General features: G+C 51.8%; 2 protein-coding genes across 6 annotated transcripts in view; one reads left to right on the top strand and one right to left on the bottom strand.

Moving 5' to 3' along the window:
* Window positions 1-19390, bottom strand: part of Wnt5b (Wnt family member 5B) — a 97175-nt gene that overhangs the window by 33290 nt on the left and 44495 nt on the right. Inside the window, exon 1 of one of the 5 annotated variants that reach the window (XM_021658811.2) lies at window positions 279-550. The exons of the other annotated variants lie outside the window; for them this stretch is intronic. The gene's annotated coding sequence lies outside the window, so the exon portion shown is untranslated. Of the gene's footprint in view, window positions 1-278; window positions 551-19390 lie in introns of those variants that run through there. 5 annotated transcript variants of the gene reach the window in all.
* Window positions 11112-14081, top strand: Fbxl14 (F-box and leucine rich repeat protein 14). The gene has a single exon (XM_021658812.2). It carries the CDS (start codon window positions 11405-11407, stop codon window positions 12605-12607), a length of 1203 nt encoding a protein of 400 aa, XP_021514487.1. The 5' UTR covers window positions 11112-11404; the 3' UTR covers window positions 12608-14081.

The following is a 19390-nucleotide window of genomic DNA, read 5'->3' on the forward strand; positions in this document are numbered from 1 at the left end:
GTAGCATCGAATCCCTGAGTAAATTACTCCTGCATTTAACAGGGAAGTTTAAAATAAAAGGCTGAACACAGTGGCACCTGTGACCCAGGGAAGCTGGAGAGGATGGAAGCTAGTGCCAGGGTGCCCTAGATTACTAGTGAGACCCCGTCTCCAATGATTAACAAAACAAAACACGAAAGGTAAACAAGCAAGAACCTCACCCAATTGTTAGTCCAAAGCTGTGCCAACTTTAAAAACTCCAGGCAGAATTTTTACACAGAATGACAGTACTCACTGACCTCCTGGCAACTAGCTGCAGTTCAGGGAGCCACAGCAGCGCTAGCTATCAGTACAGAGGTGGTTTGGCCTCCATGCTGTCTCTCCGCAGTGTGTGGAATGAAAAGCAGCAAGGCCTTTCCTGCCCCTTCAGAGTCTGACTTTCGTGTGTTAGACCTTGAACCTTCTCTTGGCAGAGAAGGGGACCTGGATGTGAACTCTTCGGCAGGGCTGATCCTCAAGACTCCTGTGGATATGAAATTATGTAAATTATGAAATTATGCCTGCCTGGTCCACCCACACAGGGCTCTCCAGAGCCTGCTGTGCACCCAGGGCAGCTCAGCCAGGCTCCAAACCATTGAGGTCCCAGGACACTCTGAGACAGGTTGAGCTGACCCTCCCTTCCCCCTCCAGCCTCCTGAAATATTTATCAGGATCTGACAGTCTCAGAGGAACCCGGTACAAATGACCTTTAGAGCAGAGAGAACACAGACTGAGTGACAGAAGCAGCAGGGTCGCCTGTCTGGCCAGGCTGCTGCAGTCTTGGAGTTGAGTCACCCTGGACCGCTTCCCTGGGAAAGCAGAACCGGAGCTGGTTGGAAATGAAGCTCCTCTTTTCTGCACCCCTGCTTTAGCTCTCAGCCCCAGAGGCCTGCATACAGCCTTTGATGCAGCAACCGTCTCGACGCAAAAAGCTGAAAACGCGCTCAGTAAGCATGGCTATCTACAGTGCGCGCTAGGGACAAGGTTGCTCAGCTGGTATGAGGCCCTGGGTTCCATCCCAGCGGGTGGGGGTAGAAATGGGGCTGTTCCATGGGTCCAGGGCTAAGAGAGATGTGACCGATAGAGGGCGACAGAATTACACGCAAGCAATTCAAGGTCTTTCATTCAAAGCCAGGGCTAGGCATAAGCCTGAAGGAATAAAAACTATCAGCTTATTTTCCCAGAGGGCATTTTTTCCCCCTAGACAGACACACACACACACACTGGCTCATTTGGCAAACCAACCACCACCTGTGGCCAGATCGGCTCACAGCATGGGTAATATCTCACTCACTGCCAACAGCTGGTGCACAGGGCATCACACATGGACTGTATCCTAGCTGGAAAGCAAGGTGGGTTGGGCTGCCGAGTTCCAACCCCAGCACTCAGGAGAATGACATAGGACGATCATGGGTTAAAGTCCAGCCTGCGCTACAGAGACCCTGATTGAAAACTTATAACAACAAAAATCGGTTTTTTGCCAGCTGTCTGCTTCTTGGTGCAGTGGTTTCCTTGTTGGTGACCTTCTTCACAGCTTGGGAACGAAGGCCAGCTGCTGGGGCGGTCAGACGGAAGGCCCGTCTATGAACGGACCTCCGAACGGTGCGTGCCCAGCAGCTCCTGTTCAGTAAGCACTGGCTGTTTTCATCTTGGTCTGCAGCTGTGCATGCTCAAGCTGCCTGGCCCTCATCAACTCCTCGGCTATGGAAAACATCAGGCCAGGTTTGGAGGGAAGATGGAGGCTCCCTGTGTTGAGTCTGTGCTATGCCGGTGCCTACAAAACCCGTGTTCTTTTCACTAGGTCACTTTGTTGCTACCAAAGAGAACATGGTCTGAAAGATGAAAATGGAAGGGGAGGGGCCATGGGCCTTTTCTATATTATTTTAATTTTACCAAAAGGGGGTGAGCCTTTAAAGATCCCAGGACGGGGCTAGAGAGGTGGCTCGGTGGTTAAGAGCGCTGGCTGCTCCTCCAGAGGTCCTGAGTTCAGATCCTAGCAGCCATGTGGCAGCCCAAAACCATCTAAAATGGTATCTGATGCCCTCTTCTTGCATACATAAAACATGCAAAATAAATAAAGATTCGGGATGTCTTGCACGCCAAACGCAAACTCTACTGAGCAAGCGCAACTCAGCAAACCTTTGAACAAAATTTATTTGTATGCACGTGTGTATGCCTGTGTGAGTTTTTGTGCGCGAATGTGTGTGCAGGTGCCTAAGGGGTGGATGGCGTGGGATCCTCGGGACTGGAGTTAGAGGTTGTGAAGCAGCATGTGAGTGCTGGGAAACAAAGCCGGGTCCTCTGCAGGAGCAGTAAATACTCAGAGCTACTGGGCCACCTCCCCAGTCCCTGGCACATCTTTTTTAAAAAAGAACAAAAGCGACCGAGAGATAGCAAGGCTCTCCTGCTGGGGACCGCAGTGAGGCGGCAGCGGCAGCAGCGGAACTGTAAAGGAGACACATCCCTGCTCCATCCAGATATCAGGGTCCTGGAGACAGATTTCAGCATAACAATAGAAAGGCCGCAGGAAGGGGAGACCTGAGTCAAAGGCTCGGACCGCAGTTAGCTGAGGATGCCGGTGAGGGTGGTGGGGGATTGCTCCTCACCGTCCTTTTCGGTCAGTGGAATAGGCCGCTCTTCTGGCCTAAAGCTAAGCATAGCGACAAGCCGCTGCCCCCTCGGTTCCAAGCTCTGCACCCTGCTGTGGTCCGGGCCCTCTAACCTGTACATTTCTTTAGACGGGAAATAAGGTCTGGCTTAGCAAGCAGCAATTGTCTATCTGTAGGACCTGTATCTGTGGGAGATTTTATTCGTCCATGGCACATTAAGAAAAAAAAAAAAATAGGGCAGTAGGCTTGAGGCAACATGTTTATTTGTTTTTAAAGAGATAAGTTTTTAAAGCAACGGCTCAGTGGTTAAGAGCACTTGTTCTTGTAGAGGACCCGGGTTCAGTTCCTAGCACCCACATGGCAGCTCACCACACACACACACACACACACACACACACACACACACACACACGAGCACACAGGAGGTCCTGACTGTCCCGGAACTCACCAAGACCTGCCTGCCTCAGCCTCTGGCACGAATCATCACGCCCAGCTTCTAGAGCTATTTTTTTCTTCTTCTGTGTGGCAGACCTGAAGCTCCAACGGGCCCTGCAGTGGTTGGTGTTAATGAGTCACAACCTGGGGCCGTGGTCGTCAACCTCCCTGATGCTTAGATCCTTTTACACAGTTCCTCATGTTGGGGTGACTCTAACTGTAAAATTATGTTATTGCTACTTTGTAACTGTAATTTTGTTACTGTTATGAATCATAATATCTGATATGCAAGATGTCTGATATGTGAACCCCCAGAGGGGTTGTGACTCATCAGCTGAGAACCACTGACCCAGGTAGTCTTAGAGAGGGACTGCCCAGATCCCGTCAGTCGGTGGGCGTGTGTGTGAGGGCTGTGACTGCTTACTTCCATTTCTTCAGGAACCTCAGGCTCACGCCTAGACTTCCCTGCAACCTGGGAACTGTGTGACCCGAACAGGGAGCTAAAACAGACTGTTTCTTGCCTAAGTTGCTTTTTGTCAGGGTATTCCATCCCATCGACAGAAAGGAAACCAGGACGTCCTTGCCGGGATAAACCTGACTGTGGCTTTTGAGCCTTCGGTGGGAGGAATGTGGAAGTATGTTGGGCTAAAACAGTTGCTGAAGTCGGGATAATGTGCCACTCTAGCGGGAGCCTGAAGACATCGATGCATAGAGAAATGCAGACCAATGGAGGCTCAGCTCACGAGCTTTCGGAGGCAGAGACTCTGTCCGGGACTGGGTGGGGACCGTTCTCGGGATATTTTGGCAGAGAATCAGGCTTCATTCTTCAGGGGGTCCTGAGCCTCTGAGTGAGGCTGAGCTTAAAGAAAACGGTTTGTTTGGCAGAGGAAGCATCAGTGTGGGAGCACCTTTGAGTGGGGCTAAGGGAATGGGAGCGCCTCTCGGGGGCAGCTGTAACTAATAGAGAGATCAGCGCCTCCGACATGAAATTCCTGCACTGCAACGGGAGAATGGGAATGTATCCTGAAGGCAAAAACCCTGCCCTCAGAGGAGGCTCCGTCCTGTAAAGATTCAAATTCATTTCAAGGAAGAAAAGCAGAAGCTGAAGGGTTTCCTGTCCTCGGAAGCAACTGCTCAGGAAAGCATTTCCCTACGGGCATCACACAGACGATGAGACAGCTGTGGTCCAAGGCTGACAGGATAAGCCGCCACTGAGTGCCAAATGTGCCAGCTGCAGAGGCCGATACCAAGCCCCGGATGTAGCCCTGTTCCCACGGGGTGATGACCCAGAAGCAGGCGACTGCATTGAGCCATGTCCACCGTGGAAGTGATGGTATTTTGTCCTTACTGGAACAGATGCTTATTTTGGTCATGGATTGGCCTTTCCTGCCTGTGATGATTCTGCCATAGCTACCACAGTTGGACTTCCATGATGCTTTATCCACCAGCATGGTATTCTGCGCAGCGTGGCTTTTGACCAAGAGACTCACTTTGTGGCCACAGAAGCAGGACCATATTCATGGGATCCACCGAGCTTAATGTGTTTGTCACATACATTCTGTCAGGCAGCTGGCTGGATAGAGCAGTGGAATCGCTTTCAAAGTACACAGCTGCAGGGCCTGTTGCGTGGTGGTAACCTGGAGAGCTGGGGCAGAGTTCACCATCAGGCTATGTACGATTTGAATCAGCATCCAATCTACAGTACTGTTTTCCCATAGCCCGGATTCACAGGGACCACAAATCAAGGGGGAGGAAAAGGGAATGTTTCCACTTACTATCACCCCTAGCGGCCCACTAAGAAAATGTTTGCTTCCTGTTCACAGGACTTTAACTCTGTTTGCCTAGAAGTTTTGGTTCCAGAATGGAGAATACTTCTGCCGGGAGACACCACAGACATTCCACTGCTCTGGAAGCTGGGACTTCCTCCTGCTTATGTTGGGTTACTGATGACCTTAACCCAACAGGCTAAAACAGGAGGGGTGACTGATCCAAACTACCAGGGGGAAACAGGATTGCTTTTCGATGAAAATGATAAAGAAGCTTATGTCTGGAGTGCAGGAGATCTTCTACTATGTATTCTTGGTATCAGTGTATCCTGTGATTAAGTTCAATGGGAAGCTACAACAATTCAATGCAGGCAGAGTGATAAATGACCCAGGCTCTTTAAGAATCAATATATGGGTCACCTCTCCAGGAAAAGAATCAAGGCCTACTGAGGTTCTTGCTCAGGGGAGGAAATACAGAATGAGGAGTAGAGGAAGGTGGTTATGAAGGCCATGTGACTCGTTTCAGAGATGAGGATTAGAATTGGTCCAGGAAGGAACCTGGAGGCAGAAAGCAAAGCAGAGGTCACGGAGGAGTGCAGCTTACGTGACTCAGGATCAGCTGTCTCCGGGGTGGCACTACCCACAGCGGCTGGGCCTCCCACATCGAGCATTATCAAGGAAGTGACCCACAGACTGCAGTATGGGCCAGTCTGCCGGAGGCATTCTCTCAGTTTGAGGTTCCCTCTTCCAGATGCGAACATGCACAAACATACTTATGCTTATATACATATATTAAGCAGATATTTGTGTTTCCTTGCCTCCCTTTCTTATCATATAGTAGGACATTAATTGAGATATCAGTGGCTAAGTGTTACAAATCTATATTATCATCTTTGAGTTATGAGACACTAAGAAACTAAGCATTCTTCAAGGGACTTTGCCACCTATTTTAGGAGAAAAAAAACCCATGAGTTTGTGGTTTTACGTGGGATAGTTTATATCATATTAGGTAAAATTATGAGCTTGTTATTGTTTTCATTTGGGAATTAACCATGACATAAGGATTTCCAACTGGGTGTCAGGTTGACCCAGGCCCAGACTTGCAGAAGGCTGATCCTAGCTGTCAACTTGACTGGTCTGTAATCAGCTGAAAGGCAAGCTGCCAGGCACTTCTGTGAGGGGCTTTCTTGATCAGATAATAAGTAGGAAGATGCACCCAGAAGGAGGCAGCCCAGATAAAAGGACAAAGGAGGAGGAAATGTTTCTTTTGCCTGCTAGTCTACTCAGTTTCTGTCCCCGCTGATTTCTTCTCTGGCGTTAGAATCGGCTTTTTCCAACACAGACTGAAGATCAATGGCTCTCTGGGAATACTCCAGGACCTCAGTGCAGACGGGGGCTCTTGGCCTCTCTGGTGAGAGACAGCCGTTACTGGACCACTCTGCACCAAGGAAGCCATTCTAATAAATCCGCCTTTAACATACTTTCTATTGACTCTGTCCAAAGTACATGGACTGGTTCGGGCGCAGTCGTGTATACCTGTAAACGCCAGCTAGGAGGCAGACACGGAAAGGCTGCTGCAAACTGGAGACCGGCCAGAGCTGCACAGTGATACCGCGCCTCAAAAGACATAAACTCCACCGCCATTACACAGTCACTACCGAGTCTCAGCTCCCCAACTATCTATCTGTCTGTCTGTCTACCTATCCATCAGCCCTACTATGGCCATGAACATCTACATTCTCACTAACAGTGCACCTGGGCTCTACCTTCCTCTGCACCATCACCCACAGTGGTGTTCGGTTTCATTTAATATAGCCATTCTAAAAATCGGAGGCACTATTTTCACTTCCACTTTGACTTACATTTCCATCACTGGAGGCGTTAACACCCTTTCACGAGTCTGGAGGCCATTTATAAAGCTTCTTCAGAGATCTGTCTTCTCAACTCATCTGTGTACTTATTAACAGGGCTGTTAATGGTTTGCTGCTGTTTTTGCTTGATGAGGTCCTCACTTCTCTTACTGCTCCTTTCCCCTTCTAACGATAAGGTTTCACTCTGTAATTCGGGCCAGCCTTGAACTCTTTACCTTGTCCCAGCTTTGAAAGTGTTGGGATCACGGGCGTGAGCGACCATGCTGGATCCTCAGGACACTCTGCTGGCTACAGATATTTAGGAGCAGAGGGCTGAAGAGATATGCTAGTGGTCAGGACACACTTGCTGCTCCTGTGGAGGGCCCAGGTTTCATTCCCAACACCCACCTGGTGGCTCACAACTATCTATGACTCCAGATCCAGGAGATCTGACACCTCTCCTGGCCTCCACGGGCACCAGGCACACATATAACGCATAGACATATATGCAGGCTCAACGTGAATATACATAAAATAAAAATAAATCTTTTTTTTTTAATTTAACAAGAGATATTTAGCAATGCCCTGGGGGTAGAGCTCGCTTCACCTTGTTTGCTTAGCATGCGTGAAGCCCTAGGTTTGCTCCGCAGCACAGCAGAAACTGGATGTGGAGCCCCAGCATTTAGCGAGTAGAAACAAGAGGATCAGGAGTTCAAGGCCATCCTCTGATACACAGGTCCAGGTTGAGAGACCCTGTCTCAGAAAAACACAAGTTTTCTAGGAATGGAGAACACCCTCTCTCAAGAGCTCCTGGCCTCCCTGGTGTAATGGCTCAGCCGGAAAAGACCCCTGCCTAAAGCCTGGTGACCTGAACCCAACCTCTAGACCCACAGGGGAAGGAGGGAACTACTTCCAGAGTGTTGTCCTCTGACCTCTTTAAAAAGAGAGTCCCGGCAGGGTGGCGGTGGTGCACGCCTTTAATCCCAGCACAGAGGCAAGCAGATCTCTGAGTTCAAGGTCAGCTTGGTCTACAGAGCCAGTCCCAGGGCAGTGAGGGCTTCCCCAAGAAACCCTGTCTCAGGAATTTAAAAAAAAGGGTCTTGCTATGTAGCCCAGGCTGGCCTCAAATTTGCTGTGATCCACCTGGCTCAGTCTCCCTGAGTAACTGAGAGTATAGTACCGCACCATCAGGTCTGGCTTCTAAAAACGTTCATCTGACGCCCGAATTAGAAACAACGCACACCCTGGAATTAGGGAGATGTCCAGACTTGATCTGGACTCTGCTGAGTTACCTTTGGGAGGTGCCTGAAAATTTCCGGGCCAAACACGATCTAGATAAGGAAACAGACCTAGAAACGGAGGTCATTTCCACGGTGCCAAAATAAGCCACCAGTGACTCAACACAGGCTCATTCAGTGCGGCACCTTTTCTCTGTTGGTGCTCATTTCCTGAAGTGTTTCTTGCTGTTATTGACTGTGATGATACTCACCAGGGCTGAAACTTCTTCTAATTTATGATTGAAAATGAAAAGCTGTGTATTAGTGAAATTCTAGTGTTAAACTCAAGAAAGCTTTGCTAGAAGTAGGACCAGGTAGGTGTTCCAACTTTTTAGAGGTGCCATTGGCTGATGCTCTTTCTAGGTAAGAAAAACCACCACGCTCACTCTGCTCGGTGTGGAGTGGGGTTAAGGCCCGCTAAGGTAGTTAGCCATGGTGGGCCGCACCTATGACTTCAGCACTTGGAAAGCTGAGGACAGGGCTACCACTATTTGCAGAGCAACGCTGGCTACACAGTGAGTTCCAAGACAGCTGGGGAAAGCAACAAAGAGGGTGAAGATGCTCCAGAATCAACACAGACATCTACACTCAAATATCAAAAACGTGATAATGAGGCTGGAGACGCGGCTCATCAGTTCAGAGCACCTGCTGTTCTTCCAGAGGACCGGAGTTTGGTTACCAGCGTCCTTGTCAGGAGGTTCACAACTGCTTGTAACTTCAGTACCGGGGAATCCACTGACCTCTGCCGGCCTTCTCGGGCAATCCCACGTGTGTCACACCCATGACACACACACACTTGTGCTCAGTCTTTAAAAAGCCAGGTGTGGTGGTGAATTCCTTTAAGCCCAGCACTAGGGAGGCAAAAGCAGGGAGGTTACTTGTGTGCTTCACGCCAGCCTGGTCAAGTCAGGCCTACACAGGAAGACCCTCTGTCTGTCTGTCTGTCTGTCCGTCTGTCTGTCTCTCCTCTCTCCCTCAGAAAGGAATGTTTTTCACTGGTAACTCCTGTAAACAGCCCTCTATCAACGCTCGCACACAGCACATCACAAATTAACAACAACAAAAGAAGACAGAAAAGTGGGAGGTGAATGTATAGGAAAGGGGAGGGTTGAGTGGGAGAACGGGAAGAGGATGGTAGAGGATAATAAGAGGCGAAAATGAGCAAAAGTATATATGAAATTGCCAAAGAGTAAGTTTTGTTTTTTTTTTTTTTTTTTTAATGTGACTTTCAGGGCAGGCAAAATGGCTCAGTGGGTAAAGGCACTTGCTTTCAAGACTGAGGACCGGAGTTTGATTCTTGGGACCCACACGGCAGGAGAGAGCCAAGTCTCAAATAATTGGTGTCTGACCTCTTTATCAGGTATGTCATGGAACTACCCTGGGGCTGTTTAAACAGAAGATAACCCAGGTGACCCCGGGAGAAGAGTGCAAACTGAGGGACGGCCAGGATTGTTACATTGTACATCATCTGGTGATAAACAACGTAGTCTATTTTTCAGGAAGGTCATAAAAGTCAATGGGCCTCAACAGTCTGTGAAATGTGAGCCAACAAGCCGGCTAGAATCTTAGCCCCTGCGCTAAGATTCAAGAAGGACTGGTGGAATGTACTGTTCATCCTGCCTGTTAGTGCTTCTGCCCCTAAGTACCTGGGTCTAACAAGTATCAGTTACTTAGGAAAGAGGAGTGTTTAAAATCTAAGGGGATCAGATTCCGATTTTGGAACACAGCCAAAATCTTGCTCGGCTCCGGATGTCAGCAGGTAAGGTCATTACCACCAAGCCTTACGACCTGAGTTCGATCCCGGAATCCACATGGTACAGGGAGAGAACTGACTTCCTCAAGTTGTCCTCTGACCGCTATACTCTGGCTGTGGAACATACGCGTGCCCTCCGTCCCCGCTGAACAAATATAACATGATTTTTTAAAATGTCTTGTTCAGGTTTCCAAAGAGTCAAGGAAAACAGAGAAGTCGGGTCATTCTGTATCTAGACATGTGAACTGGCAACTGCATTAAAAATTCACAGGGTCCTTTCCTCTGAACTAAAAACTCTTGGCTTGGGGGGGGTAGTGAAAAAAAAACATTCTGAAATCTTATCCTTCACGCGGACATTTAAGACCCGAGGCTACACCGTAGAACTGAGCTCTGCCCCAGTTTCATAAAACATACATAAAGCATAAGGCTGGAGCATCTTTAATCAAACCAAACAGGGCATGTGTGTCAGCAGGTAGGGACGTATTAAGTATCCCTAGGGCCGGGCCACGCAGTCTGTAGTCTAAGGGGCTGAAGAGAAAGACAAAACCAGGTGTGGGGTGGACAGCCAGACCCGGGAGGGCAGAGGGGGGTGGGAGGTGCTGGCACACGAAGAGAAAGGGAAAGCAACTCCACATGGGTGTGCGGAAACAATCAGAGTGCAGAAGGAAGACACGCGGGGCAACTCCAGAATTTTCTGGAAAGAGGGCTGTCAAAGCACGCTGACTAAAGCCCAGCTTCCCCAACTTAACCCTCTGTAAGAGTGAGGGAAAGGAGTGGTGGGAAGGCTGCCCGCCCTGGGGCAGAGGGTGTGGCTGCGAGGAAGCGGGCGAGCGGCGGTGGGACCCGCGAGCCGGCGAGGGCGCGGGGTGAGCGCGGCCCGCCAAGCGCAGCGGCCCGCGGGCTCCCCGGGCGCGGCCGGCCGCCCCGGCGCCGACAGGGTTAAAGAGTGCGCGGCCGAGGGCAGGGCCCGGTTTCCAGGGAAACGGCTCCGCCAGTTCCGGCGGCGCGGGCGCGTACCACTGCGCGGGGGGGAGCTCGGCGCGGAGGACGCGGAGGGCGCAGCGCGGCCGGCCGGCTCCCGGGGCGCGGGCCCGACCACCCCGGGGAGTTCTGCGCGTCCCGCCGCCCGCGGCCGTGAGCCGGACACGCGCGGCCTCGGCGGGCGGGGTGGGGGTCGGGGCGGGCGGGGGAGAGGGAGGAGAGAGAGAGAGAGAGAGAGAGAGAGAGAGAGCGCGGCGCGCGGGCGGCCTCGGGGCTCCCCCCCGCGCGGCGGCCGAGTGCGAGCGGCCCGGGGCTGGGCGGTTTGAACCGCGGACGGCAGACAAAGGCAGCAGGAAGCCGCCCGCAGCCCGAGCGGCCCGGCCCGGGCCTCGCCGGCGCGCGCAGCAGCGACGCGGCCGGGGCGCGGGAATGCCGCAGGGCGCGGGGCGGCGGCGGCGGCGGCGCGCGGACGCGGCGCCCGCCCCGGCCGGGATGTGAAGCCCGAGCGGCCGCGCGGGGGCGGGAAGGGCGGCAGGAAGGAAGCGCCCGCTCGGACGCGCCGGGAGGAGGAGCGGCGGCCCGGCCGGCCGGAAGGCGGGGAGGGGCGGCCGTTGGCCCGCGGCGGCCCGCTCTCGGCGCCTCCCGGGGCGGCGGCGGTGGCGGCGGCGGCGCCCGTGCCTCCTGCAGCCCGGCGCGGCGTCGCGGCGGGAGGAAGATGGAGACCCACATCTCGTGCCTGTTCCCCGAGCTGCTCGCCATGATCTTCGGCTACCTGGACGTCCGAGACAAGGGTCGCGCGGCGCAGGTGTGCACGGCCTGGCGGGACGCCGCCTACCACAAGTCGGTGTGGCGGGGCGTGGAGGCCAAGCTGCACCTGCGCCGGGCGAACCCGTCGCTGTTCCCCAGCCTGCAGGCCCGGGGCATCCGCCGCGTGCAGATCCTCAGCCTCCGCCGCAGCCTCAGCTACGTGATCCAGGGCATGGCGAACATCGAGAGCCTCAACCTCAGCGGCTGCTACAACCTCACCGACAACGGCCTGGGCCACGCGTTCGTGCAGGAGATCGGCTCGCTGCGCGCCCTCAACTTGAGCCTCTGCAAGCAGATCACCGACAGCAGCCTGGGCCGCATAGCCCAGTACCTCAAGGGCCTGGAGGTGCTGGAGCTCGGGGGCTGCAGCAACATCACCAACACGGGCCTTCTGCTCATCGCCTGGGGGCTGCAGCGCCTCAAGAGCCTTAACCTCCGCAGCTGCCGCCACCTCTCGGACGTGGGCATCGGGCACCTGGCCGGCATGACGCGCAGCGCCGCCGAGGGCTGCCTGGGCCTGGAGCAGCTCACCCTGCAGGACTGCCAGAAACTCACGGACCTCTCCCTGAAGCACATCTCGCGAGGGCTGACGGGCCTCCGGCTCCTCAACCTCAGCTTCTGTGGCGGCATCTCGGACGCGGGCCTCCTGCACCTGTCGCACATGGGCAGCCTGCGCAGCCTCAACCTGCGCTCCTGCGACAACATCAGCGACACCGGCATCATGCACCTGGCCATGGGCAGCCTGCGCCTTTCCGGGCTGGACGTGTCGTTCTGCGACAAGGTGGGAGACCAGAGCCTGGCTTACATAGCGCAGGGGCTGGACGGCCTCAAGTCCCTGTCCCTTTGCTCCTGCCACATCAGCGACGACGGCATCAACCGCATGGTGCGGCAGATGCACGGGCTGCGCACGCTCAACATTGGACAGTGTGTGCGCATCACGGACAAGGGCCTGGAGCTGATCGCGGAGCACCTGAGCCAGCTCACGGGCATAGACCTGTACGGCTGCACGAGGATCACCAAGCGCGGCCTGGAGCGCATCACGCAGCTGCCCTGCCTCAAGGTACTCAACCTGGGACTCTGGCAGATGACGGACAGTGAGAAGGTCAGGTGAGGGCGGCGGTTCCGGCTCCCCCGCCCCGCCCCGTCCACCCCAGGACCGCCACTGTCCCCGCACACTCACACGCGCGCACTTAACACGTTCGCGGCAGTGGCCGCGCCGGGGCGAGGACGCCAAGCCCGGGCGCCCCTCCCCGCTGCGCCCGGTGTCCCGCTCCCTCTACCTACTCTCCCTTCCCGGTGGGGGGAGAGATGGACGCTGCCGCTTCTCTGCCCGAGCCTCCGCGGGGCTGCGGAGACTGATCCAGCCACCGCCAACCGTATCCCGGGGCACTGTATTTGGAAGTGGGGTGGGGGCGGGGAGGGACTAGTCGTGTCAACCCCAAGGAGTTGAGGGAAGATGTCTGCCTTCACTTACACTTTCATGTGGATACTGTGATCTGGTCTTTATTTCGAAATGGGTAGAGAGCAAGCCTGACTTAACAGCCTTTTCATCCACTTTGTAACCAGTCTCTCGTCACTGCTCCTTCGGTACTCTGCGACTCACCTCGGTTTTTTTTTTTTTTTTTTTTGTTCTGTTTTGTTTTTGTTTTTTAATATCTGCTTTCCTTTTAGTTTTCAAAGAAAGTTGAAATCATTGTCCGCTTTTTTTTTCTGCTGAGCATATTCTATATATTATATATATATATGACATATATATATATGTCTGGCTACCTCGTTTTAGTTTACTTTTTTCTCTTATGCCCTGGAATTCTACAAGAGAGATATTTTGAGACTGAAACATTTTTGTGCCTAGACTGGAAAGATGCCCACTGGGTTTGTATGTCTTTTTTGTTTTGGCTTCTTCCCGGCCTGCATCTACCCAGAGCGTCCCACTTACGCATCCTGGCCGTGACTATTTTTCCCCTTGTCTATTGGGCTCTGATGACCCAACCATGTTTCTAAATCTTGGTTTAATTTATAGCACAAATATATGGGAGAAATGAGAGCAGAGCTGCTTTTTTGTTTGTTGGAGATGCAGATAGTCTTGAAGAGGAGTATTATATATGCAAATTGTCCCCACCCCAGCCCTCTTCCAAGTTTTCCCACAAAAAGGTTACATAGTGAGGCTTCCTGTCGGGAGTAGAGCTCGGCGTCGGCCTGCAGAGAACCTGGGGCTGTTAGTGAAAGGGAGGAGACTGAAGTACGTCCTGTCTGTGTTCTGTTCATAAAATGGGAGCTTGTGGGTTTGAAAACTTTTGTTTCTAAATGGAGGAATAGATGACTTTATTTTGGTGGGGGGGTTGGGACTGTGGCTTTAAAAAATCGCTTTTGAGTAGGATGTATATTTTTGTTGGATATTTTGTTTGTTTATTTTTTTAGAGTCCTCCACGCAACATGAGAGACCATGGAGAAACCCAGAGACCTTTATCAATTAATTGTACTGTTTGTGAATTTGTATAAATGATAACAAAGATCCTCTTAAAACGTTTATATTCTTACAGTAAAAGGTTAAACTGATATTTATATAATAAAAGAGGAAATATGAAGTATGTTTTTGAAAAAAAAAAAGCACAAACTCCCCGTCGTAGCTGTGAATTATTTTAAGGCTTTGTGTGTTGTTACGTGCTCCAGGGGGAGGTGTGTGTGCACCCTAAACGGAAGTAAGGTATGGAGTTCCGTTTGTTCATGTCCTGTAAGTAAGTTCAGGGTTGAGACTTTCTTCTGTGTAAGGTTTACCACTGACAGCCAGATGTTCTGTTTCTGGAAATGTGACTACATACAGAGTCCTATAGTTTTTGGTTTTCAACAATCAACATGGAAAGTGAAAGAAAATGAACAAAACGAAACTTTTTAAGAAACCAGGCTTGGAAGAGTCTGTTTCCCAGAGAGGCAGGTTTCTTTTGGGGGGAGGCTGGGGGTGGAAGTGAGCTCCGGGGGTAGGCTGAGGAAATGGGTCATGAGCTGAAAGTAGGTGAGCAGAATGGGTGTCTATCCTGACAACACTGAGGGACTGAGGGAGCCCAGCCATTGTTCTGGGGAAGTTGAAAGCGCTGTCCTGGCTGGCTGGCCCAGTCCTGTGCGCTGTGTGTGCCGGTCCACCAGAAGGGGGCAGCAGTGCTCTTTAACATTCCCCTCCAGGCCTGGCTGCATGCGGGCACTTTCCTGGGGGTAGGGAGACTGGCCAGAAGTTATGGCACATTTGTTAAACCCTTCCAGTGCCCAGGCCGGCCGCTCAGCCAAGGGTGAGGGTGTAGGCTGAACTCAGGCCAGTTAAACGAATATCGACAATTTTAGCACGGTTGCCCTGAGTAGACAAGCCCCAGTATGTGACATCTCTAGGCTGGGGTGATTCACAGCCCTGGTTTCACATGGGTGGACTTTGTTACTGAGATCACTTTTTCAACCCAGAAAACTGGGTTTTCCAGACCAACCCATCCTTTCAGGCAGAGGGCTAGAACCCAGGTTGCTGTAAAATGCAAAGAAAGGTCTTGTAAAAATTTCCAAGCTCTAAGCTTAAACGTAACACAATAGCTGCATTGTTCCTTTCTGGAGTCACCAAAATCTGCTCTAAATGAGTCCTATACTTGATCTACCTTTCTCTTAAGGAAGGTGCAGATTTCTATTTTTTTAAATGATGTATTTTTATTTTATGTACGATGGTGTCAGATCCCTGAAACCAGAGTTAAAGACAGTTGCGAGCTGCCGTGTGGGTGCTGAGAATTGAACTTGGGTCCTTTAGAAGAGCAGCTAGTGCTCTTCACCTCTGAGCCATCTCCCTCTTTTCTATTTTTTAATGCAGTTTCCTAGAGACGACAACAAGAAGTATGAGCCCCAGTGAGAAGTAGTCTGAGTTAGGCCTGCTTCCTGGTAATCGGGCCCAGCAGGCTCCCAGGGTTCCAGTCAGCAAGAACTGGAGGACTCCATGCTAACATTCTCCATGTAACATGCAAATAATCCCATCATCAACACTTTGGAACATTTTCTGTTTTGAATGTGAGTGTGAGGGGGCTAGGGAGATGGCTCTGGTTAAGAGCACATACAGCTCTTGCAGAGGAGTCAGGTTCCGTTCCCAGCATCCACCTGAGGCAGCTCACCCCTTGTACCTCCGTCTCCAGGGGATCTGGTAACTCTGGCCGCCCTGGACACCTGCACTCATGAGTATAGGGACACATACGTAAGTTTAAAATAATAAAAACAAATCTTTTAAGGGTTGGCAAATTGGTATTTGGAAGTTAGGATCATGGGTCTGGTGACCACGGCCTGAACTAGGCCAACGTGTGATGCTGCTCTGGAAAAGAGGAATAAAATCTCACTACTGGCACTGGAAACCAAACACACCTCACCTTTTCTAAGTGGAAAAAGGTAAGTACACACTGGGAACCCACGTGGGCTTTGCATGGTACTTTTGAATTTTAATCCTTTAAGCGACCGACCTACTGAGACTCTATCTCCCTGTTTTTCAAGTGGGGCGGGAGCTGCCTTAGATTGCCTAGCTGGGGAGGGAGTGATCCCCTTCTCCCCATGGGCTTCCTGTGAGGTGACCCTCAAGGAAGTGAGTGGGCACCGAATGTATATACTCCCGCGTGGCTCAGCCCGTCCGTAGCTACTGCTTCAGAGAGTACGGGTAAACCCAGGGTACGGGAAGGGGTGACGCCTCCTTGCATGGCAGGAGAGAGGCTTTCAAGGTAGAGATGGTAGCTCAGTGGAAGAGCACCTGTCTGCATGCACCAGGCCCCGTGGTGATCCCTGGGGACACAAAATTTAACAGGGACAGTAAAGAAAGTGAGTGCCTGTACATTTTGTGAATGGCAGAAAAACTAAAGGGTACTTTGGGTCAATATTTAGGATGCAGAAAAGGCCATGCTGAAACTCAAGGATCTGCTGAAGGTCAAGAAATGAAGAGGTTGGACATGGGGTAGCTCATACCCGTGACCTCAGCAGATGCTAAGGCAAGAGGCTTACTTTAAGATCAGTCAGGGTTACGTATAAGGCCGTGTCTCACATGAGAGAGAAAAGCCATTGGGGTAGGCAGGGAGGTGGATTCATTATAAACCTTACAGTCCAACGGGCATCTAATGGGGAAAGGGCTTCCTGGCTTCTTCAGGAATCTCATCAACAGAAGCCTTTCCCATTAGTGTCTGTAAATACATATAAATAAATGTTAGTGGGGTTCAGCGTGTGTAGTGTCTGAGGGACACAGTCCGCCTCTGGCTACAAGCTAGGTATGGTGTAAAATTCTCCGTCTTGCCAATCCCTCAAGCGTTGCTGGGAGGAGGGGAGTCCACTTGGACTTACTCTGCACACTGGCGGTAGCAAGGATGCTTGCCCACCTCACACTTGGTAAAACTGAAAGCCGACGACAGGACCCTCACAGAGAAAACCAGCCGATTTTTAAAAACTCAGATCTATAATAAACATCAAAAACAAACAAACAACCCCACTTGTTTTTGTTGTCGTTTTCCTTTTAAAGTTACGGATGTGGGGCTGTTGGCGTAGTTGGTAGAGCGCTTGCCCAGTATGTACAAAGCCCTTCACAACCAGCACCACGTAGACTGGGTATGATACTCAGAGGAAGGGAAGTTCAAGGCCCTGCTTGGGTGCTTACTGATTTGGAAGCCAACCTGGGCTACATGGAGACCCTACCACATAACCCACATGAAGGAAGAAAGGGCATACAATCTGTCTTTCAAACCCTGGGGCTTCCTTGGACTGGTGTTAATCGATTCCTATGTTAAGGCAGTGTCTCACAATGTAGCCCTGGCTAGCCTGGAGCTCAAAATGTCCAGGCTAGCACTGAATAGCACTGCCTCGGCCTCCCTAGTACCAAGATTGTAGACATAAATCACCAAGCCTAGCTTTGAACTCAAGTTTTCCAAGGCAAAGGAGAAAGTTGTAGCCTCTAGGGACCACAAAATTTCCAGGGAACAAGAGCCTTTTCCTTAAGAGATAAGATCTGTGGAACAAAACCAACACCTCCTACAGCTGTGGATGCCTTCCCAGCTCTGAAAGGAAAGGCCCTGGCTTCTGAGCCTGCCTCTGTCACCAGAGAGGCTGGGAGGGGCTAGGAAGTCCTGCCGGATCCTCTCTCTTCCTGCAGCAAACACCACCCCTTCAGAAGGCTAATTCTAGCCCTTTAATAGAAGGGAAAACTTACATTTTGTGCCATTTCAAACCCCCAGAGGAAGGTGTGAGGTTTTTGATAAACTAGTCGGGGGGGGGGGGGAAGAATGAAGAAAGCACAAGGTTAGAAGTCAGCTACATTCAAAACTAACATCACACTTGGGCCACACAGCTCAATTTTGTCAGTGTACTTATTCCGGCACTCAGTGGCAAGGTAGTGTTTTTTTTTTTTTAAAGCAATCATCACGAGGTAGGTAAGGAATCTGGTTTAAATCCGTGTCGACTTCAGAATTTACGGCTGCTGAAAGAGAAGCGCATGGCTGGCTCAGGACGGTCTCAGCTCTGGGGTGCAAACGTGTTTCCGGGTCACTGAAATGCTGGACGTGTCCACTAATGATCAGGCTCAGCCTCTCCCTCTCTCCCGCTGCTTTGATCTTGGCTGGCGGGGTCGTCCTTAGCGACCCAGCACAGGAGCTGCTCTGCAGAGCCAGTCTGCAGCTGAGGGGCACAGGGCACTGACCTGCCACGGTAACCCTGTACCCGAGGGGGCCACTCAACCACGGTGCCAGCAGAACTGCAGTTTCCAGTCTCCGGGCTGCTGCGCGTAAGCCCAGGATGTGTGCGTTTCGGTGGTTTTTATTCTTGTTTTCTCTGAGACAGGGTCTCCCTCTTGTAGCTCACAACCTGTCCTTTACCGTGTGGCCCAGGCTGGGCCCCAAACCTTCCTGGGATTATAGCGCGAACCACCATGCCCTGCGTGGTCATCCATTCTTATCTCATTACTCTTCTACTTTTTAATTGTTTAAGAAACAAGCACCACATGTCCTAAAAATACGGTGAAGGGGGTGGGGTGGGGGCGGAGCTCAGCGATAGAGCACATGCCTGGCAGGATCGAGGTCCTGCAGTCCTTTCCGCAATGAGGAACAGCTTCTTAGGGGTCTTGTATCTGTGACCCTGGAAGATAATGCATCTCGGTCACCGGGAGCTGGTCTGCGGTGGGAACGAGAGGCACCGCAGCTCGGTGAGACGGTCTCTGAGGTACCGGTGTGGGTGGCCTGCTGGAGAGCTCAGCCAAGAGGCGGCAGAGATGGCACACCGGGTTTTACACTCAGAGAAAGCCGTCTGACATAGTCAATAAGATGCGTAGGTGACATGAGAATTGGGCCTCAGAGCCGGGGGTGGGGGGAGGGGCTGACACAGACTTGACTAAACACCAAAAGGTAGCCACAGCGCTGGTACTTCTGGACCTGCAGAGCACCACCACTCCAACCCCCTCAGAAATGCCCCGCCCAGGAGCATCTTGGGATTAGAAACGCTGAGAGCCCCAGAATGCCCTTGGCTGTCACTGATGTTTGATGGGAATTACAGCGTGCAAACTCAGACTCGTTTTATGAACTCCGTGTTCAGGGTTCTTCCAGAAGCCACGGAGAGTTCAGGTTGACACCTTCTACAAGGTGTTGAAGAAGCCAACCGAGTCGGGTGTGTTCATCGACCCCAGAGACCTGAGCCAGGTCCCCCAGCGGTTCCAATAGTATTGTGGAGTCGGCTCGCCAGCAGCCTGTGTTCTGATAGCCTCCAAACTAAGAAGGCTCAGATACTCAACACACACGAGGCATACCCGCCTTCATCACAACTTAGGGTCCAGCAGCAGGCACTCCGGCCATTTCTTCTTGGTCATGGGTGAACAGGCTTGGCTTCACCGATGTTTTCCTTACATCCCTCTCTGGTCCACAAA

This window comes from Meriones unguiculatus, chromosome 5 (assembly GCF_030254825.1).
Source record: "Meriones unguiculatus strain TT.TT164.6M chromosome 5, Bangor_MerUng_6.1, whole genome shotgun sequence".
NCBI classification, from domain to species: Eukaryota; Metazoa; Chordata; class Mammalia; order Rodentia; family Muridae; genus Meriones; species Meriones unguiculatus.